Source organism: Acipenser ruthenus, chromosome 3 (genome assembly GCF_902713425.1).
Source record: "Acipenser ruthenus chromosome 3, fAciRut3.2 maternal haplotype, whole genome shotgun sequence".
Taxonomy (NCBI): domain Eukaryota; kingdom Metazoa; phylum Chordata; class Actinopteri; order Acipenseriformes; family Acipenseridae; genus Acipenser; species Acipenser ruthenus.
In genome coordinates, this window is record NC_081191.1 from 63,920,384 (window position 1) to 63,943,970 (window position 23,587).

The 23,587-nt window shown below is 40.2% G+C and overlaps 1 protein-coding gene across 2 annotated transcripts in view; it reads right to left on the minus strand.

Annotated features, from left to right (window-relative positions):
- Window positions 1-23,587, minus strand: part of LOC117435430 (solute carrier family 22 member 23-like) — an 80,106-nt gene that overhangs the window by 17,348 nt on the left and 39,171 nt on the right. For both annotated transcript variants that reach the window (XM_034058576.3, XM_059014765.1), the window contains exons 4-7: window positions 14,895-15,063; window positions 13,952-14,079; window positions 2,496-2,598; window positions 416-684 (exon numbers count right to left, since the gene is read on the minus strand). In XM_034058576.3, coding sequence (XP_033914467.3) covers window positions 416-684; window positions 2,496-2,598; window positions 13,952-14,079; window positions 14,895-15,063 — 669 coding nt within the window. The remainder of the gene's footprint in view (window positions 1-415; window positions 685-2,495; window positions 2,599-13,951; window positions 14,080-14,894; window positions 15,064-23,587) is intronic.

The window sequence follows — 23,587 nt, forward strand, 5'->3', positions numbered from 1 at the left end:
TGAAAACACTGCTGAATAACTACATTTCCACATTAAATATGTAAATAAAATCTTCGGAAACTGATGAAAAAAGGGAGTTTCAATTTAATCATAACCAGTATAAGTAAAACTATCAGACACAATTTGAATGTTTAATAAAATCCTTGAAGCTAAATTGAAGCTACCTGATTCTGATTTGATACCTAGAACAGTACCACAAATTTGGCTTATTTGAAGGTCTTTATTGAACTATGCAAGTACAAGTAAATATTTCTTACTAAACCACCCAAATAAACCATGTTATTTTTCTTAATGAAGTTAATATCTAAAAACATCAAATTTGGCCCCTGAACGGTTACACAGATATCCTCTAAACTGCCCCGTTCCACTACCCCAACCCCAACCCAACCCCCATCCAAGCAGCACAGGGACTCACAGTTTAGGAAGCCCAGCTGAAGCAGTGAGGCCAGGGCGGTGAGGATCATAAACATCAGCAGGCCCCCCCTCCGGCCCATGAACCCCACTGCAGGGCACATGGCCAGACAGGAAGCCACAGCAATCCCCGCCATAGTGTAATAGTCTGCGTAGAAGTTGCTGAGCATCATGTTGTTGTGGATGTCATTGTTGTGTGAAGCTGTAGTATTTTCCCATTTGTTTTTCATCATGCTCCTAGCAAAGCAGTGGTGGATCCCAAACCCTGTGAGCCTTGGGGGGATGGGGGAGGGGATGGAAGAGAAATAGTTCACAAATTAAAAACACTGTGGTAATGTGCCTGAGCAAGTAGCTCCTGGTTTCATGTTATTTATTCTTTCCCTTTCTTTTGGGGATTTTTGCAATATGTTGAGTGGTTCTTGGTTCAATTGAATTGTTTTTCTCTATATCTGTCATTAAAGTGGTTGCAGCTAACAAAATAATTCTATAAGTAAACCCTGTTATATAGGTCTCAAACGTCCAGGTTAACACATGATACCTGGTACTGCACTTGGTTAAAGAAACCTCTGTTTGGTATCAATGCTTTCAGATATTATTGCACTAGCTTGGTCATTTCAGCTGAAGTGTGAAATTCTCCCAACCCTTTCAATGGCTTCTTTTCTGTCAATAACCAATCAGCAGCTTCCCCTGGTGATTGACACACTTTCTGTCATAAGAACATAAGAAAGTTTACAAACGAGAGGAGGTCATTTGGCCCATCTTGCTCGTTTGGTTGTTAGTAGCTTATTGATCCCACAATCTCATCAAGCAGCTTCTTGAAGGATCCCAGGGTATCAGCTTCACAACATTACTGGGGAGTTGGTTCCAGATTCCCACGATTCTCTGTGTAAAAAAAGTGCCTCCTATTTTCTGTTCTGAATGCCTCTTTATCTAATCTCCACTTGTGACCCCTGGTCCTTGTTTCTTTTTTCACATCGAAAAAGTCCCTTGGGTCCACATTGTCAATACCTTTTAGAATTTTGAATGCTTGAATCAGATCGCCGCGTAGTCTTCTTTGTTCAAGACTAAATAGATTCAATTATTTAAGCCTGTCTGCATATGACATGCCTTTTAAACCCGGAATAACTCTGGTCGCTTCTTTGCACTCTTTCTAGAGCAGCAATATCCTTTTTGTAGCGAGGTGACCAGAACTGAACACAGTATTCTAGATGAGGTCTTACTAATGCATTGTAAAGTTTTAACATTACTTCCCTTGATTTAAATTCAACACTTTTCACTATATATCCAAGCATCCTGTTGGCCTTTTTTTACAGCTTCCCCACATTGTCTAGATGAAGACATTTCTGAGTAACATTCCATGACCCAGAAGACACTACTGAGGTGAAACCTCCTATAACCTAAACTAGTAACAGATATCATGATGTAAAATGAAAATAAATGTTTGCTATAGCATGCGTTTTCTTTCAAAACTGCACATTTGAGACCTTACATTTACATTTCCAGATGCAATCATTCATGTATACATATTTTTTTTTACTATACTGTATTCCCCAAATACTGTTATGTAAAAAGGTGCGAGTATTATATTTGATAATTGTACACCAAAAACATTTGTAGTAGTTGATGGTCCAAATCTGTCAGTTTTTTATGGCCTGCTCATAAAACATCGCAGCAAGAGTGATGTTTTATCCATTCATAACAATAGGCAAAGCACACTTTAATATTAAGGTACTGTTATAATGGATTACATATTCTCACACACAGTAGAGCAAAATATCAGTATAATGGTAGCCCGCCCCATAGTGTTCTCCTTTTTCTAGGAAAGCAGTACAGCTGGGGACAGGGCGTTTGTTGCCGGATTTCCTCACTCAGACTACTTGCTAATCGTCTCCTCAGATCATCAAAATCCAAACAAACTGCTACAACTGCAACCATGCTTTCACAGAAAAAAGGTTTTTGGGTTGTCATTTTTTCCACTGGTTAACCACATTATCCCCCAATACTGGGGGCAGCAACATTTTATTTAAAAAAACAAAACCAAAAAAACATTAACAGCAACAAAAACAATGATAAAGTTTACTTACGAGTTTACACAGAGAACCAAGATGTTCTTCCATAGGTTTCTAGTCCCCACCATTTTCACGATACACGTTTTCTTAGGCTTCTTAGTAAGTTCTCTTTCCAGTTCTAGAAGAAAAAAAAAGGGTTGACTAACCTATTTAAACTACAAAATACAGGTGGTGTAGTATAAATTAGTCAAACCTGTATCAAAAGCCACAGCTATACTGTCCAAAGTGACACTTTTATACTACTGCACATGGTAGATTACAAAATTGATGTAATATAGCCTTTTAAAATGTCATTGTATCAGATGTCTTTCAGTCACATTAAATCTATACTACTGATTCATTCTTATTTAAACTATACAAAAATATAGTATAGGGTACAAGCAGATCTTTTCAGGCTTGTAGTGAGCCACTTAGTCTTAACGAGTATTAGCCTGTACTGTATAGTACCTTCTACAGTATTCTATATGTATGTTACAGCAGCAGGATTTAAAGATCACTTGTCTAAGAATACAGCTTTAATACTACCCTTAGAGATCGCTATGAGCAGGCTTGACTGCATATACAAGGTTCAAATATGTGTACAGAATCTGATGAGGTTTACAGAAATCATCTGCCTGCAAGCTCTGATGGAGAAAAATGCAACCAGAAACACTAAGCTATTGCACAGTAACAGTTATTTATCCAATCCTCTGTCCACACTACATAACCGATCTAGGGAACCATACTCAAAATCCTTTTAACTAATCCAGCTCAAAGCATCCACACTAAAGTACTGTTTCATGTTTAGTCGTGCTTAATGCGTACACACACTATTAAAATAGTTTGGTTACAGTTCCTAGCAGCGCATGAACAGTGGAAATGAATACGATACTATGCCTACCATGCACTGTATTTTATTTAAAAATAATGTGTTGTGCCCTATATTAACAGAGATCCATATTGCTAAAAAGAAACAAAACAAGTATTTTAGAAAAAGTAAATGCAAGCACACACACAAGTAGGGCTTGAAGTTTTCAGGTTTTATTTTTAATCAGGTAACGTCCCTTTAAATAAATTGAGTTGATTCCGTTTCATAATTAAACTCAGAAAAAGCTGTTAAATTACAAAACAATCTTTGCTTTTACCTTCATATCTTGCCTGAGCCTAATTGTGGTCCACTTAATTTGATTTCAAATCCTGCTTTTAACCTGCATTTAATTTTTGCAGTCGCCTAATTTAACGTTGTGCTTTTGTTATTTTCCCCACTAGTTTAACAGAGCTGTCCGGACAGATTTTTGTTTAAGCATAAAAATGAATGCTTAGTGCGGAGTAGTTTGTAGTTTGGTATTACAGTGTCCACACTTCTGACAAACCGCACTACCTGATGCGATCTAATTTAGAACCGGACTCGAGACTACCTCCTGAGGTGGTCTCGAGTACGGTATTAAACGCTGCATAGTGTGGACGCTAACCGTATTCAGCACTTTTAAGCCAGTTTAAAGGCAACTATGCGGTTTAAAAGCATAGTGTGGAAAGGGCCCAAGATTCAAATAAAAAAACATTAGTCAACATTTTAAAAAAAGATATGCGATTCAAGCAGTGTCAAGTTGCAAAAAACAAGAATTTTATGAGTTCCAGACATAACAAGGATGACACATAGGATTTAACAAAATAATGACTACAGAGCTTGGGCTCACAAAATGAAACATACCTGTAATACATGTCACTGGACATTCTATCACATGACACATTTGTAATGCAAATAACATGCATGTAATGTATTCTGAAATGTACAGGGTGATTCTGCACTTTATCTTCTTCTTATGGTATTTTTGGTGGTACTGGCTCTGGCCTGATTCACTTCTTTTTGTTTTCAAGAATGAATAAATCAGCTAGTCAAAGACTGCCTATGGCCATGACTCACTACTGATGTGAAAGGTAAGGATCAGACAGGTTTCCATGGAAACTACTCACCCTCAACTCTCCTAAAAAAAAAAAAAAAACACTAACACATACAGCAACAGAAAGACTGCATAGCTCACAGAGGTGCCAGCACTATTATATTACCTTTTCTCTTTTCCCATTATCTTTACCCTTTATATATACATAAGGCTTACATGTTAAAAAATGATTTGTTAAAACTATCAGATACTGAACTTCATGCAGAATCTATGAATGCAAACCAGGTGCAACTTTCCATCTTTAATGAAATGATCATAGAAGGCTTTCTTTTATTAATAATTTGTTAGAGAAATGTGCATTGTTTGCTTAGTGTAAATCCCTATTTGGCAACTGTAAAAAGTAGTCCGTACAGCAGATTATATCTGGGTTTGAGTTCAAATCACATTTTTCGGGTCTTGGACAAATTTGTGTTAAATATATAAAATGACAATTATTGAAAAGTTGTTTAAAATAATTATTTTATTAAGCCAATATTCTTTTTGTATGTTATAACTAAGGATTAGATATCCCAGAAATGTACAGTATTTTTTTTTTATCAGATTCCATGTGTCAGATAGATTGCATCAGATGGTAATTATGTTACATTAAGATTAGCTATGCTGTTTAACTATTCATATTTAACCATGTATCATAAAAAGACTGGTAACACACAAACACCTGGGGTAATCACAACAGATAGGCATTCAAGGCAAGCTCGCTGGCAAAGGCTTTGATCAATCAAATAAATCCGCAGATCATGTCATTTATGGACAACGTTTCTTATACAAATAATGGCAAATACACCTATCTGTAAAATATTATTATTATTTTTTTTTTTTTAAATGAAATAATAATAAAAGAACAACATGTATTGTTTGTGACTTATACTGGTGAAGGTGGAGGCTGCACATAAAGGAGTTCATACCAAGGCTTTTTAAAAATTGTATAACATATTCTCACAAGTCTCTGATGGCTTGTCTATGATTTAGTTTTCCACCCACTTTGAACCCATTTAACCTACACCTACAATAGATATTAGGGCCCCACACCTTAAACTTTCTTTGCAGCACACAGGATCAATACAATATGGTTACATCTCCACCAGAGTCAAAGTAAAAACAAAGTTAAGCCACTTACATTTTTTACATTCTTGTGTTTAACCCCTTCCAATGTCTCTTGATTTATTGCACTGGACTCAGTAATTATGTGTGTTTCCATGTTTGTTGAGGAGTTAAATAGAATCAGAAACAAACTAAAAGAATGGTCTCACTCATCAAGTTATGATCCCAGATCAAGAGCAAAGCCCTGAAAGCTGAGGCAATGCTTGTTTATCTCAAAAACATTTTTGCTGTTACTTAGCTGAGGTCGGTTTGTTTTGTCTTTTCTAAGACAAAATAAATATTGCTGCATTCATTTTTTTTTAACTGACAGTCAACTACTGATATATATATATATATATATATATATATATATATATATATATATATATATATATATATAATCAGTATCTATCAGGGCTTGAAATTAACTTTTCCATGCACCAGCCACACAGACATTTTACCGGCCAACATCGTTCCTGGGGGAAATGACAACAAAAGAAAATACAAGAACAAGCAACATTTATGAGCCGTCTCAACAGGGTCTGAAACAATCTGCCTCATGAGTAAAGATATAGCTTCTGAGATGTGTTTGGCATCTGCCCTCTCCACAGACTGCATGCGCACAAACTGCACAGTCACCAGCCCTTTCTGGCAGAATCATACATATACTAGCTACTCTTCTATGACAGCGCTATCGGTTGAACCATCTGACATCACTGACAGGAACGTTGTACCTTTTAGTTTCTTGCAGCTGCCTTCTTTCTACCTCAGCAATGTAGTCCATAAATACTCTTGCTTGGGGCACTTCGTAATTAATATACAATGTTTTTAAAACAGCAGTCACTGTATTAAAATTAAAACTTCACCGGTTACACTTCAGTGAGTGTAAAATACTCACAAGTTGATTGCATTTGTTCAGCAATTGAAACCCATGCGTTCTCCTTTTTCATCTGATCTTTATAATCAGCTCTATCGACTGCACATACACAGGGATAAACACTGAGCAGCTTCCATTTTGGCGTTGTAATAACCACAGCGACGAGGTCAAAGTTCAGATGATTTGAACTGTCAGCGACTGCAGTTTGAGCAGGACGACTGCCAGTAGAAAGTATAAACTGCACGGCGACACGACAGCGATGATCGCAGGCCGCCTTGCTCTTCAACGACAGTCGAACGATGGAACATAAACCAGCCTTAACACTTTGAATGCCACATTGTTTTCCCGTACAATGTTGTGCATTGGAGGACCTGTTAAGATTAATGAGTCTAAATCTGCCAAACAACAACCTCATTCCACAATCATTGTTCATGTTCAAAAAGATGTTTAAAAATCCTTCAGACTCCCTAAATATACATTTCTATTGTAAAATGTGCAAGGCTTACCTGCCATCTGAAAGCACTCAGTGCGGTGAATGTAATGAGGAGTGGAATAGAGAAGGTAGCATGAAAGAGGGTCATTTCTTTGTAAGTATCACTCAAAGAGCAGATTGCTAATATATTAGAAAAAGAAGAATCTGTTAAATCTGATGGGGACGAAAGAAATGCTGCTAAGAGTGACATTTATAATGGAGCATATTATAAATCATCCCCCAGTTCACAGAGAGTGACATTTCCTTACTATGAAACTGTGATGGGGTACCCGCATTTAAGTCATCTGCATATTCTTTGTGGCCAATTCGGTGCGTGATTAATGAATTACCACCAACTATTCATTTCAAGCATGTGCTTCTTGCTTGTATCTGGTTTGGAAAGGAGAAGCCTGAAATGTCAACATTTTTAAAACAGTTTGTTGATGACATTGAACAGATAAATACAGGTGGTGTCAAATGGGTGCATCCACAAAACAAGAGCACATGTGTTTCAAAAGTGTACCCTGTCATCTGTTCTTGTGATGCAGTGACTCGATGTATGCTTCAAGGTATCCAACAATTCAATGGAGCCTATGGATGCAGCTATTGCTTAAGCAAAGGTGTAGTTGTATCTAAAGGAAGAGGGTTCACAAGGGTTTATCCACCTGATGAAGCTGCAGCAAGCACCCATGAGCATCTTATAGAATGTGGTGAAAGCGCCTTACAAAACAGAGAAATGCATGTACTTGTTGTTAAAACAGTATCACCATAAATTCTGTTAAATCCATCAACAGGATTCGACACGATAGAAAGCTTTCCTGTCGATTATATGCACTGTGTTTTGTTAGGTGTCACTAAGCAGTTTCTTGATATGTGGTTGAATAGCAAGAACCATGAATTTCCATGGTACATTGGCACATCAAAAAATCAGATAGACCAAAAGTTGCTCTCCATCAGACCACCTGCTGATATAACAAGGCTACCACGGAGTGTGACAGTAGCTCAGAAACGGAAAGCTTCAGATGTCATAGTTGGTTACTGTTCTACAGCCTGCCTGTGTTAGACAAAATACTACCAAAGCAATTCCTGAGACACCGGGTGCTTGTAGTCAGTGCCATATTTTGCTTTCTTAAAGAGACTGTATCTGAACATGATTTGGCAATGTCAACATAAAAAATTAGCACATTTGTGAAAGACATTCCTGTAATGTACGGCATGTCATTCATGTCCCACAATGTACATCAGCTTATACATCTGTGCAATGCTGTTAAGGTGCACAGTCCCCTTTGGTGTACTTCTGCCTTTCCTTTTGAAGGGCACAGAAACTTAAAAAGTTGTTCCATGGAACACATTATATTCCAACACAGATCACACATCAGTTTGTAACTTTGAAGTCTGTGCCTCAATTTTTGAGAATCTAAAACAGAGAATGACATTTCCCATGTAGTTGAAAGGTATGTAAATGCATGGGTGCATGGCTATCCTTTAATTACAAATGCAAAAGTCTTGGGAAAAAAAACTTTGTGCTACTTGGCAGTCCCGCCCTAAGAACTGTGAACGCATCACAGGAACTAACTTTGTTACCATTATGTAGTGCAGCTGCCAATGACAATGTTGTTGGAGCAGAGTTCTTTCAGAGAGCTATAATAAAAGGAAAGGTTTTCTGCACAGAAAATTACGGGAAAGGGCACTGTGACAGGAATGGCTAGTGGTCTGACGTCAGGCAGAAGCAGGAACAAAAATACTGACACCGGGGAAGTACTGCAGTTCAAAAGGCTTGCGCCGATTTATTTAAATAATCCAAAAATAAATAAAATATTCAAACACAAAACACTCGCTCACAAAGCAAAATAAAAGGTTTAAACAAAATAAATCACGGACACAAAATAAATCAAACACAGGTCAGGCTGGGCAGATTGCCTTCACTGTTCCTATGTTTACTTTCTTTCTCTCGTTTCTCCGTCACTCCTCTCGCACACTCTCTCCTTCTGACACCCACACCGAGCTAGAGAGCTGCAGGCTTTTTATAACAGGTGACCATCTCCCGATTAGCAACAAATTAAATCACCTAATTAATTCGGGAGATGGCCACCTTCTGCACGAGTTTTAATTATGTTGTGGATGGGGCTACCCATCCACGCTAAACAAAACAAATCGGCTACGCCGTCAAAATACAAAACAATAAAACATACGGCGCTCGCCGACAAATACAATAAATCATAATAAACAAAAAACAATAAATAATCTGCACAGGGGCGGAGGGGACTCTGTTCCAAAAATAAACAAAACAATGTACAGGGCTGCTCGCCCTGTTACAGGCACAAACACAATAGCTATACAGTTGGGAATATTGGTCTGATAAAGTCTATAGTGCATGTACCACACTGCCTTCAAATTTGTCTTTTATCTTGGTACAGTTGTATGAAACTGAGATTGCACCTGTTTTGAGTGATGCTAGCACAGGAAGAGCAGCAGCATCTCATATCAAATAAGTTGTACTGAAAGAGACAATAATTGCTGTAAAGCCATGTGATATTGTAAGGAAAGTTGTTAATATTGGAAAAATCGATAGAATTAACAAATGCTATGTCTCATTGCAACCCAATAGTATTGAGCTTGATTAACCCTTTATATAAATAAACAGAATGTTCAGATGCACCTTTAAACCCCCCCCCCCACAAACCCACTATCTTATTTAAATCTATACCTTTAAATCTAATGTTTAAACAATACTCCACTCACCTACTACTGAATCCCATTTAAATAATCCTATTGATATAAAAGATCTTAAAGTAACCTTATAGCAAATCCAATAGAAACTAAAAGAATCCAATAGGATTATAGATATCCTATTGGATTGTGCTGGAAACAAATGAAATCCTGTAGGAACCTTATAGAAAATCTAATAGAAACTAAAATAATCCAATAGGATTACAGAAATTTAGTACGTGGTTTTATATATCCTTCAATATCTATTTAAAAAAAAAAAAAAAAAAAAGATACAACAAAAGTACAAATGGATAATATGTTCCCTACCTTGCAGGCTATAAAATGGTTGGTTGTAAAGGTATGCATTTTATCATTTGATTGGAAAACTGGGTAAAAATCCATACAATATATGTAAATGTGAAATAATTTCCTAATAAATTATTTTATACAGTACTTTATACACTGTACGTCTTCAGGAGAAGATAACGTTTGAAAATTATGTAATATGCTATATACTAGGTATTTTTTTTATTAATCCGACTCTAAAACTAAATGTTTGAGAGATCTCTATTATAATATAATTCATACTTCATTTAGTACAAATAAATAAATTAATGTGTGCATTTGTGTGTTATATGTTGTATGTTTCGTGCGTGTGTTAATGTTGGTGTATAGAGATTGGTACACGGGATATAAACGGGTCTGTGTTTCACGTGTATTTAAAAATGTAGATTTGTATTTAGGCACGAGGAGGGCACAAATCACTTCACGTGCTGGTTAAATGTAATATGTGAGCACGGGGTTGCACGTAATTAATTCACGTGCTGGGATTCAAGTGAATAATTAATTAGTAATTGAATCCCAGCACAACAGTATATATAGAGACACGTAGCACTAACTCGGGGTTGTCTGTTCAGGGCGAAGGAACGGGAGAGAGTGAAGAGATAATCAATAGAGAAGCAATTGCTACGTGGTACGTGTTTGTTTAGTGTTCGTCCCTGTGTGTCAGTGTCTGTTCGTTTTGTTTATCTGTTTATTTTGGCGTAAGTGCCGTGTCCTGTTTTGTGTTCAAACCTTTTATTTTCTGTTCTGTCAATTAATTATGAAATGCTGAGCGCGATCACACGCTCAGCTTCACCAAAACCCCAAGTCTCTGTCATTTTATTTCCTGGATCTGGTCTGACGCCACCCACTCCGGCCGTCTTTGTGACACTACTTTATCTAACAATGACACATTTGAGTCATTAATTGGCTTTAAATTGTTTGTTTTCAACACAAAAAGTTCCACACACTGAAAAATTGGGATGTTACAGTCTGGACAGTATGAGCTTGTCAGTAGCATAATATTCATTCACAAGTCTGATCATTATTCCACAAAAAAATGTACAACATGGGAACAGTGATTCAAATGCTTGCTAAACTTTATTATTATTTTTTTTGTTATAAAATATAATGTGTAAATTACAGATTACAAAGGTTCTAACAGAAGGTGTGGCCATAAAGAATACGAATACTGTACCTAAAAAGATATGCAAGCAGAGGACTGTAGGCCATACAGATATAATGCAACAATACAAGAAAATCTTCACTTGGTAGATCTGTAGAACAAATAGGATTACACTTTCGGGCTCACTATCTTGGTCGACAAATAGAAAACCAGCAGCCTGCAGGGCAGTGTATTTTTTCGCCATTCTAAAAATAAAAAAATAAACAAGAGGAGTAATTCAAGACATAAATAGACGGCACTGCCAGGGCGATTTTATTTTCTTCAGCGAAAATAATTTTCAGCATTTTTCACCAGCTTTTTCTGACCTATTTTTGCTGTTCTGTGGTATCATTTTTATTTGTAAAAAGTAATCACGGAGAGAAAGGCAGGACAGCCCACAACGTGTTTGAGGGGGTTTGTTTTGAACCTGTGTAAGTTTCCTGTGGCACTCAGTCTGACAAGCTGCCTGCTATGCTCTTCACACACAGACACTGAAAACTAAGTTATTTTCTTGATCGGTTATCCAGCAAAAAATATTCCACACATAATTAAATAATATTTTAGTAGTTTATAAAAATCCTTTTAGATTTAATTTAGCAAGTATCAGAAACTAACCGTAAGCACCACCTCCATTTTGTTTGTCAGCAACATCACTTTCATATGTGATTTGCTAAAAAAACTTGAATGACAGCATATATTAAATAATAGACCAATTGAAAGCAGAAGTTGTGGTGACAATTGTTTTCAAGTTTCTTCTTGTTTTAGCCAGCAGCTTCTGTTTATTAAAAGGTACAGCGGTCTGTCGCAAATTCACACCACTGGCACAGAGCCGCTGGCATTCAAAGTGTTAAGGGTACAAAAATGTACCCGCCACTGTGGTGTATAAGTATATGTGAAACGTACCCGCCACAGACCAAATTAACCCGCAAGTGCAGAAATGTACAGTACAGGTAGGCTACATTACTGCAAATTGTTTCCAGCGAAGAACTCTGTGATACACATCTGGACGGTCTTTTTTTGCAAGTATGGACAGCAAAACGTTTTCTAAAAAAATCACATACGGAGCCATTCATTAAAACATTCCCCAGTCATCCAGGCGGTTCTGTTTGCACGGTAATCCACAGGCAGGTGGTTAACTCCTCTAAATCAACGTGGGGTTTGCAAAAATTCTTTTCTTTTCTCTTTCCAGCCTTGCTTGCTTGCTGTTGCAGTCAGTGCTGTTTTTTCAAACTGTGTACAGGGATTAAATAGCCAAGGTACAGTACAGGGGTAATCAAGCTAAAATATTTCCATGATATATACCACGCTTGGGGTGGTATATATCATGGGAACCGCACGGCCCGAAGAGGTTTATACCGCTTATAACACGGCTCCCTGTCATTTGAGGAATGAAAAATAATTAAAACACATTTAAATTAAGACAAAACCAGAAACTTTTATTGTGTATACAGGCAGCAGTGTGGAGTAGTGTGGAGTAGTGGTTAGGGCTCTGGACTCTTGACCGGAGGGTTGTGGGTTCAATCCCCAGTGGGGGACACTGCTGTTGTACCCTTGAGCAAGGTACTTTACCTAGATTGCTCCAGTAAAAACCCAACTGTATAAATGGGCAATTGTATGTAAAATAATGTGATATCTGTATAATGTGAAATAATGTATAATGTGATATCTTGTAACAATTGTAAGTCGCCCTGGATAAGGGCGTCTGCTAAGAAATAAATAATAATAACATACATCCACAGTGTAATAGTCCCAAATTTAATTTAATTTATTGTTCGCTTATTATTAAATAAATGGCACATGTCCGTTTATTGTGAATTTCTGCATCGAATGTGGCATCTCACTAGAAACTACGAGGACTGAACACACGCTGATGATGGGTGGAGTTTCAAATGACACCGAGGAAGTAAGGGGAAAAGCTGCCATGGATGCTGAAGCTGTATCTGTATCAGGTAAGTTTGTGTTAGATGCGAGGCACACATATTCAAGTCCGTTTTCATCCTTTCGGATCTCAAAAGATGTTTTTGTTAGTTAGCGGACACCCTTGTGTCCAAGTTGTGCCAGATTAAGTTGACGATCAAACCAGACTTTACGCACCAATCCGACCACGGTGTCAGGGGACAGTGCCTCACTTTCCCGCAGATGCTGAAAATCCAGGCCGGTAATTCGGGGGGTGGTGTCTGGCCTTGTCTTTACCTGCTTTTCTAAAAGTTTTCATGACTGACAGGAATACATTCTTGTTGGTTTTAAACTCGCTGTCAGCATTTAGCGTTATATAAAACTGGAGACTGAATACTGGTCCCCAGTTGAACTTCTTGCACTGGCATAAAATTCCCTTATGTTGTTGATTTGTTTTCTACTTATTTCCTTAAAATGAATGTCCACTTTTTTCTTTAAAGTACATTAACAGCCCATTATCTCAAACGCATTAGGTCTTTATCATTCTAAAACTAAAAAGACATATGACCCACAATATGGCAGCCACATCAGTCAGAGGTAAAAGTATAAACCAGCGCTGGTTTTAAATTACTTCAAGGAAAAAAAAAAATGACAAAGTGACTATCTTTTTGGCTCATGAGCTACTTCAATGCCTTGGTTAAACTGGAAAAACTAAAAGCTTCTGCCCCCAACAGCTTGTGCGCTTTCCTATATGCTGCATTTTTTTACAGAAGAAATTAAAATTGTTCAATAGATACCTTATTTTTAGGGGAATGAACATCATCTTAAATCATACATAAACCTTGGATTTCTGACCACTATCAATACAATGAAAACATTGTAATACAATGTAAGCAATTGACAAAAACATACTACCTTAAAATCAACTCTCTGTGGACATCTAACACCACCTCACAATTAAGTATCAGGACTTGCAGGAGTAGGCAGTTTTTTTATTTTTGTTTTCCTTACCAGGCATTATCTCCTTAACGTCAGTCTCTGTATCCACACTGTTCTTTTTGGTGATGTGGAGAATTAAGCTTTTCGACTTCTCATACTGCTGTGTGGCCAGAAGCCAGCGCAGAGATTCTGGAAAAATGCTGTTGTAGAAAAAAAAAAAAAAAAAAAAAAAGTTTGCATCAAAAAAAGTATAAAACAAATTACATAGAGATTTTTCAGGGAGGTATTCCATTCTTCTGCAGTAAGAGATAATCATAACAAATACTGGCCACAGTTTTCATTATTCTTTATGTTTGATTTAATAGTTTTTGAGAAAGTTGAGCAACGTGGGCCATTGAAGCTTTTTTGTTCAAGCATGCCTGCTGAGAAATGGAACACGGTACTCTCTTTCTTTTCCATTACGACACCCAGCCAATAACATTACATCTGAGTACTTTATGAATATCAGATGTATTAAAAAAAAGGTTTTTATATAACTATTACTGTACATGCACAGTTGGAGAACAATATGTATTACATCTGGTTCTTATCGACTGGATGTCTAAAGTGAGCACAGGATGCACCAATAAGAATCTGACAGTTTAAAAGAACACATCTTTCATTAATGCATCACATACGCCCAAACCACTTGAGACAGGTTGCTGCAGCTCTGCTGAAATCTCAAACTGCTCAAATGACGTCCCTAATAAAGGTTTGCCATGATCAAGTTGCACAGTAACTTGCAATTTGTTATGCTTTCCCCACATACATTCATACTGTGTTTTATCATGTTTTTTTCAACTACATGCTTGTATATAATTAACTATGCATTTATACTGTTTAATACATTTTGATTTTACATTGCAGGTATTGATAAGGAAATAAAGTGCAGAGAAATGACCAACAACTATCATGTTTCCTGAACGTCATGAAGTGTTACAAGGAATAAATAAGAGTGGTTTCCAATTGTTCTTACCATATAAACGCGATCATGAGAATGAAGGGACAGATGATAACTGCCTGTAGAACCTGCCAGTCCCTGCAGAGGGCAGCCAGGCCTGGTAAAAGAAGCTGCCCCAGCAATGCAATGAAGCTCGCCACCATGGTCATCATAAACCGGTTTCCTGGATCACAGATCTCAATCCCTGAAGAATGAAAATACAAAATGAGCACTTATTAAAAACATGCTGCTTTGAATATATGACTGGACTCTGTCACAGCAGTTTAGACACAGCAACACAGTATGGAAATTAAGACAATTTCCCTAAAGAGTAATTAGTTTCTAATGGCAATTTACAGAATACTACACAATACAAGAGGATTACCATTTGTCCTTAATTGGTACAACTTTGAATTTCTTAAATGCTAAAAATAAATAAAACACAACCTAGGTTAATTTGACACCCCACAGGGAAACCATTTAGTGTTGACTTATCCAAGTTGCATATAAAAGTAACAAAACTCACACGTTTACAGTATTTACAAGTTTATTTTTAGTTAAATGTCCTTATGAAAGGTTGAAAAACTGCAGTTAATGAATCAATTACAGTACACAGTACTGTACAAACTTGGTACAACTCGTATAGTTCGATTGAAATAAGAATTAATAAAATAACTAACTACAGTGTTATTTTTACAAAAACAATCCAACCACAAACTGTTGACTATACTTTTAGTTATTGGCTTGTACTGTCCAATTTGATGGCTTAAATAGCAAAAGTTAACACATGTCGGCTACATTATAAAGAATTAACTCTGTGAACAAAAATAATAAACAACTTAGTTTCACACAGAAATCAAGCATTGTCAGTTGTTTCGCATGTAAAAACATGCACTTAAATTCTGCTGACAAGCTTGTTATCTGGAATAACCTGAGCTTTAAAGCCAATTGAACGAGAGCTCATTTTTCGCTTCTCACTCATTGCGAACGGATACTGTAAACAGCTGCACTTGGTAGTTGGTTCATTTCCAGTCAGAGGTCAGTCACATGAAACGACAGGAGTTATCCACGAGTCTTTAATAGTTTTTATCCCTTCGGTACCGGTAATAAGTGTTGACTTACAAGTAAAGCGTGGTGTCGAATTAAAAAATTTAAAAAGAGGCAGGGTGCATATATTTTATATGGAGAAAACCTAGGACTAAGACTGTTGAATTAAGCCAAGGTGTCGAGTTATCCACCAGTCGACTTAACCGAGGTAGACTGAAATGCCCGGACAGTTCACGAAGTGCCCAGCTGCGGTGGGCAGATGCCGAATTAGCATCAAATTATGTAATTTCGTCAACTGCCCACCGCCACCCGGGCTGATGGCGAAGAAAGATTTTTATCAGATACAGTATACTACTAATAGAGAGTGAATTACCTCTGTTGCCTTTAAGAACAAAAGTGCACCACCATGGATCCACCCATTGCCATGTTTATTTAAATAACTTAAATACTTTCTGACAACGCTAGTTTAGAGCAATGGTACTCAACAAAATATCAATGCACAAGGTTATTTTCATCGTGGGTTAGATATAGAGGTTAGAGTAATTGGAGGAAAAAATGAGTCCAGAATAAAATGCAACAATATTGTATTGTATTCTTATTGCAGTAATGCAATATAGATCTCTGTGCAGTTCTGTTGAATGAGAGATCATTCAATATCAGCAAGAGACTAATAATCACAGTTTAAATGTGTAAAAGCCACCCAGTTAAACAGTTACCTGAAACTCATTTATCATAGCAATATTAATCGTATTTTGGGAATACAACTGGAATAGAGAGGAAGTGCTACAGGAATGAATGAAAAATGTTGCCAGTGAAGTTTAACCAGGACGCGGCTTTGTGGAAATTAAAGTTTAAAAGCATGACTGAGCATAACTGAGCTTCCGTATCTTTGCCTGTTTTATGATCTCTCATTCAAATAAAGCAACTCTGCACCGAGATCTGTATGCATCTAGGTGCATACAGACCTCAGTGCAGAGATCTAATCCATCTAATCCATGATATAATCTGTGGGTTGATATTTTGTTGAGTTCCACTGCTCTAAACTGCATTGTCAGAAAGTATCATCATCAGCCCACCGCAGCTGGGCACTTCATGAACTGCCTGGGGATTTCAGCATCGGTCCATAACACACATATTATATATATATATATATATGTCATTACAAATTACAGCCAACTGCCAATATTTAAGGGCAGCAGTCAGTCTGCCCGGGGCTGCAGAGTGATGAAGCCTGACTGTGTGTCTATGTACAGCCGTATTTTTAAAAAGGTAGAGAGGCATAAGCGCTTAAAACCAAGTTTTATGTTGGGTCTATGTTTTTATAGGGGCAAACGAACAAGAGAGAGAGAGAGAGAGCAGCCGTGTTACAACATATATTATATATATATATGTGTGTGGGTGTGGGTGTGTGTGTGGGTGTGGTATAAAAGCAGGTAATTTGTCTAGAATCAAATCATTTGTCTGGAAGCAACGACAGTTGCCAAGCAACCAGAGTTCCTATAGCTAGCACAATACAAGATAAGAAAAAAATTATCAACTGAAAAAAAGAAGGTAAAACAAAGAAGAAAATATTACATTGGCAATTAAAGGTATTCACCATTTAAAATTTGGTGGGAATCTATAATATAGTTATACAATAGAACTATCCTATCCGATGCTGTAAGATACGAAATCCTCTATTAACTGATGGACCTCTGGCAGGTGTCATTTACATTGGCTGGTACCAATTGAACGATGCAGATGGAAACCGATCAATGTACTTTTTATTATGAGTCTACAACAGTAAATTCAGCTCTTATAAGGACAGAATGGAGTTGGGAATTCATTTTCACTTTTTGCATGCCGTCACTTCACCCAAAACAAACTTCCCAGTTTAAGAATGTTCAATAAAAGAAAACAAAATAGCAACAGATTATAATTATTGTACCATTAAAAAGCCGAAACAAGATTTTTTTCCCCAGCCTCCAAGGCCAGTTTGTGTTTGTGTTTTTTTGCGGTTTCAAATTACTTATCCGTCCGATTACTTTGGCATGGAACAGAACTGTTTTTGAAATGAAGTTTTTAAAATTGCTAAATACTGTATTACAGTACTTTGTTCTGCAATAATTTTCACTGACTTTCTTTGTATGGTGTTTGCAGTACCGTACTTGACATTGTCAATGGTAGGGCAATAGAAAAAGCACAGCTAACATTACATCAGTGTGTCTAATTAACTTAGAATGCCCTGACATTAATAAAGCAACCAGGCTTCTCCCCAGGCCTTTTCAGCTGGACGAGCTCTCTGGCGAAGTGAATGTCGCCGCCCGGTTGAAAAAACCCGATCCGTCCGTCCAACCCACGATCAAACTTGAACTAGAAAATCAATTAATATTATTTACACAGTATGAACAGGGATGGAAGCAGGCGCGGCTGGTGCATAAGGAGCATTGGGGCACCGCCCCACTGGTTTGAATTCAATAATAATTTGCTGTTTTCTTGCTGGCCGCTAGTAACATCATTATGGAAATCATTACAGTAATTACATTGCCTACTGATACCATCGCAAATGAGCATGTGCAGTGAGGACCTTGGGCACTTTTCCTGCTGCCCCTGTAGCACATACACAGCAGTGATTCCTGAGCTCTGTGTTGAATGGCAATGCCTGTATGTGTTCAGTACTCTATGGGGCATGTTATCTGTCGCTCAAGCACAGTGTTTCGCAGGTAAAACAGCCGTGAGTAGGTGAGTACATTTTGATTTAAGGTTTAAGGTGATGCTCGTACACAGACTTGTCAGTTACATATTGTGCTGTATTTAAGTTTCTGATTGTATAATGTGAATTGTGATATATAATGTGCGTGTGGGTGTGAAAGAGAGAAACGTTATCGTGTTACTTCAAATCTATTTTTTTTTTTTTTTTTTTTGTGACTTTTTTCCCCCCCAATCTGCGCGTAGCTTTGAAAAATTGCACTCTTCCAAAACCTGCCCTTCTTAATATATATATATATATATATATATATATATATATATATATATATATATATATACACACACTACCGGTCAAAAGTTTTAGAACACCTCCATTTTTCCAGTTTTTATTTAAATTTACGCAGCTTAATGTCTCAATGTACTCTGAAATTAAAGAACAAATAAACAATTGGAGATAAAAAAGAAATCATGGAATCGTTTTGTTTAACAAAATTTAATCTAAATTTTTGACCTTTTGCAGATATAACAGCCAAACACACTCATGGCATTCTTTCTACAATGGAAATCAAATATTGTTCGGAAAGTTCTTCCCAACACTGTTGCAGAAGTTCCCACAAATGTGTTGCACTTGTAGGTTGCTTTGCTTTCACCCTTCTGTCCAGTTCATCCGAAACCAGCTCGATGGGGTTTAAGACTGGAGACTGTGCTGGCCATTCCATGATTTGAAGCCTACCGTCTTGTTCTTTTCTTCTAAGGTAGTTCTGACATAGCCTGGAGGTATGTTTTGGGTCATTATCTTGCTGTAAGATGAGCCCCTGACCAACTAGGCGTACACCAGAGGTTATTGCATGGCGCTGCAAAATGCTGTGGTAGCAGTTTTGGTTCAGGGTGCCACTCACTCTGTGCAAGTCGCCGACTCTGGATCCAGCAAAAGAGCCCCAGACCATCACGCTTCCTCCTCCATGTTTGACAGTTGGTGTCACACACCGAGGAACCATCCTTTCGCCTACTCGACGGCGTACAAAAACCCTGCGTGATGAACCGAAGACCTTCTTCCAGTCTTCAGTAGTCCACTGGCGGTGCTTCATGGCCCAGGCAAGCCTCTTTTTCTTATTTTGCCATCTTAGCAATGGCTTTCTTACTGCCACTCGACCTGTCAAACCTGCAGCTCGAAGTCTTCTCTTCACAGTTGAAACTGAGACTTGCTTACTTCGTGTTAAGCTGTGCTTGAAGCTGTTGTCCTGTGAGCCGCCTATCGCGCAAGCTGTTGACTCAGAAACTTGTCTTCTGATTCTGTTGTGGCTTTGGGTCTACCAGACCTCTTCCTGTCAGAGTTTCCTCCAGTTTCCAAGTGCCTTTTGATGGTATAGGAAACTGTACTCACTGACACCTTGGCTTTCTTTGCAATTTCTCTAAAGGCAAGACCTACACTTTTAAGGGTTATAATTGTCTGTCTGTCTTCCTTTGTTAATTGCCTTTTTCTCGCCATTATGAGAGCAATATACTACTTCCTGCAGTACAATACTGTCCAAATAATGCTTAAGAGGGTGTAGTAACACAGTCTGTTCCAACACTGCTTTTATACAGACAGAGGGTTTGTAAGTAATCAACAAAAGTTGGGACACCTGTAGGAATTGTTAGCATCAACTTTCAAGGCTTAATTTACTTCCATTGCTGCAGAACAGCTGTAAGTTGTTAACCCATTACTTGTTCCCTGAAAAAGGCCTTTTTGTATAACTGAAATGTACATTATTTTATTTTTCAGTTTTTGGTAACCTAAACTTTTTTTTTAACCTCTGGCAGTTTACCGCTTACCTTTGTACCATTTCAGGTTATTCACTGGATTGGACTGCTTAAATTTCAATAAAAACTGGAAAAATGGGGGTGTTCTAAAACTTTTGACCGGTAGTGTATATATATAGTTTTTATATTAACAGCCCACGTCTCAAAATTCACCAGCCCCTACTGAATGGAAGTAAGACCCCCATTGCACAACAGTTTGATCCAGTCCTGGTTTCACTAAGAGTTTAAATCAGAAAACACCTCAGCTTGTTACCTATACACTGTGATTAATCAAGCGTGTATGAAAACCTGGAATGGATGGAATTGCTATGCAATAGGAGTCTTATTTCTATCCTTGATGAAGCCAATATCTTTAAGCATGTGCTTTATCATCCAGAAAACAAAGTCACATGACCCACAAGGAGTTCACAGGAGTTTCCATTCCACAGAAAATCTGAAGTTACCATAAAGGAGACGTGTTAACTCACCAAGTACTTTTCATTACGTGGTATTTTCTTTCCCTAACCCCTACACCAGTAGAACCCACTTTGTTACTTTTAAATCACATATGGTATTTTTGTCCAACACATATCAATCTTAAAGCATAGATTAAAACTGTTTTCAAAATCTTTAAATATGTATTTATTATTACTGCTGGAACACCAAACAGAGACTCCCTCATGCTTCAAAACACCATAATAACCTGCTCTGCTGAAAAGCTGCTGCCAGCACACTGGCTCAGCTGTTCACATGAACACTGACTGCTAGAAAGTTTCCTGTGTGTGTGGTTGTGGCAGGATGACAGAGGTTTGAGGCTCAGAGACAGTGGAAGGGGCAAAATAATGATCAACATTCAACAAAAAATAATCAAATAAACAGGCACAAGGGCCCAAACAAAAAGGTTCAAACAAAATACAGAAATGTAGGCTGGGCATTAGCCTTCACTACAGTTTCTTTCTCCAAAACTAAACCGCACAGCACACCAACAAACAAACTCACCCAAAACTCCTCTCCCACAAAGGGTTTCACCTGCCCTTTCATAGTCTGTGGCTGGAGCCCAATTAACTAATAATTAACAATTAAACACTTAAGGCTCCAGCCACATTCTCACATGTATTTTATAGGGAGGAATTTAACCCCCTCCCTGCCAATCCAAAACAAAACAAGAATCACAAATATCATAATAAAAATAGTAAAAATACAACAATAACAAAACACAAATTTATAGGGGCGAGCTAGCACCCCATCACATTCCCCCCCCCTTGTGCGCAGCACACTTGGCCCCAACGGCCACCTCCCCCCTTTGTCCCAAAGTCCCGGACGAGGGGAAGCAAGTGGCCCATGGGGGCGGCCATGGTGGGAGGTCTTCCTTCTCCCATTGCTGAGGATGGGTCAGTCCATAGCCCGGCGCCCTCTTGGCGGGACCGAGACCTGGCGAAAGGGGACCCAGGTGCATTGGATGGGGCGTCGGGAGCACAGGCAGGCGACCAGCCAGCTGCAGCCCCAGGCAGAGGTGCGAGCCCAGGCGACAGTGCAGCGACGTCTGGGCAACCAGGGGGAGCGGAGCAGGAGATGAGGCGACCTCCTGTGCCTGGTGGTGCTGCGACCTGGGAGTCAGGCCCAGCGACCAAAGGTCCAGACATGGAGCCTGGGTGTCCGGGAGCCCAGGCCGAGGGATCCCACCCCCAGGCGCCGGGCTGTGGCACAGGGGTGGTGGTCGGGGCTGTGGTGGAGGTGGTCTCCTCACCTCCCCCCCCTTCTTCGTGGCCGGCAGCTCCCCTTTGTGAGGCTCCGGCCACAGTACTTCCTGCTGCCATTCAGGACTGGCAGCGACTCCAGGCGAAGCAGGACCCTCGGCGACCCCAGGCGAAGCAGGACCTTCGGCGACCCTAGGAGGAACAAAAGCAGAGCAGCAAGCAACCCCAGGCGATGCGAGGCAGGCATCCTTGGGCGTGGCCAACATTGCAGGAACCTCCGGCCAGGGTGGCAGTGGCCAGAGTTCCTCTTCTCTGTTGGCAGCAGGAGGTAGAGCCCGCTCCAACTCCTCTGGTGGCGGACGCGGGAACAGCAGCTCGTTTCCTTCTGATGGCGGAGGTGGGAACAGCAGCTCGTCTCCCTCTGATGGCGGAGGCGAGAACAGCAGCTCGTCTCCCTCTGGTGGCGGAGGCGGGAACGGCAATGCTGGTCCTTCCGGCGACGCTGGACCCTCTGGTGACGCGGGACCCCCTGGCCCCTCTGGCGACGCTGGACCCTCTGGCGACGCGGGACCCTCTGGACCCCCTGGCGGTGCGGGACCCTCTGGACCCCCTGGCGGCGCGGGACCCTCTGGCCCCTCTGGCGCTCGGGACAGTAGCTCCACCCCAGGCGACGGCGGACCAGCAGCGACCCCAGGCGACGACGGACCAGCATCCCTAGGAGAAAGCACACTGAGAGTTTCTCTAGATGATGCGGGCAGGCAGGCAACCCCAGGCGATGCGAACAGGCAGGCAACCCCAGGCGATGCGGACAGGCAGGCACCCTTGGGCGGTGCTGTGCCTCTTAGCCGCCGGGCAGTTTGTCCCCGCGCTCCCTTCAGCAGCCGGTACAGAGGCTGGGAGGGACCTCCAGCATCTTCTGTTGGCGGTGGAGGGAGAGACAGCTCCGGCTGTTCCCCCTCTGCTGGCGGTGGAGGGAGAGACAGCGCCCGCTGTTCCCCCTCTGCTGGCGGTGGAGGAAGAGACAGCTCCGGCTGTTCCCCCTCTGCTGGCGGTGGAGGGAGAGACAGCTCCGGCTGTTCCCCCTCTGCTGGCGGTGGAGGGAGAGACAGCTCCGGCTGTTCCCCCTCTGCTGGCGGTGGAGGGAGAGACAGCTCCGGCTGTTCCCCCTCTGCTGGCGGTGGAGGGAGAGACCGCTCCGGCTGTTCCCCCTCTGCTGGCGGTGGAGGGAGAGACAGCTCCGGATGTTCCCCCTCTGCTGGCGGTGGAGGGAGAGACAGCTCCGGCTCCTCCCGCTCGGGCCGTGGACGCACCGACTCCTCCCGCTCGGGCCGTGGACGCACCGACTCCTCCCGCTCGGGCCGTGGACGCACCGACTCCTCCCGCTCGGGCCGTGGACGCACCGACTCCTCCCGCTCGGGCTCCTCCCCCTCGGGCTGTGGACGTTCGGGCTCCTCCCTCTCGGGCTGTGGACGTTCGGGCTCCTCCCTCTCGGGCTGTGGACGTTCGGGCTCCTCC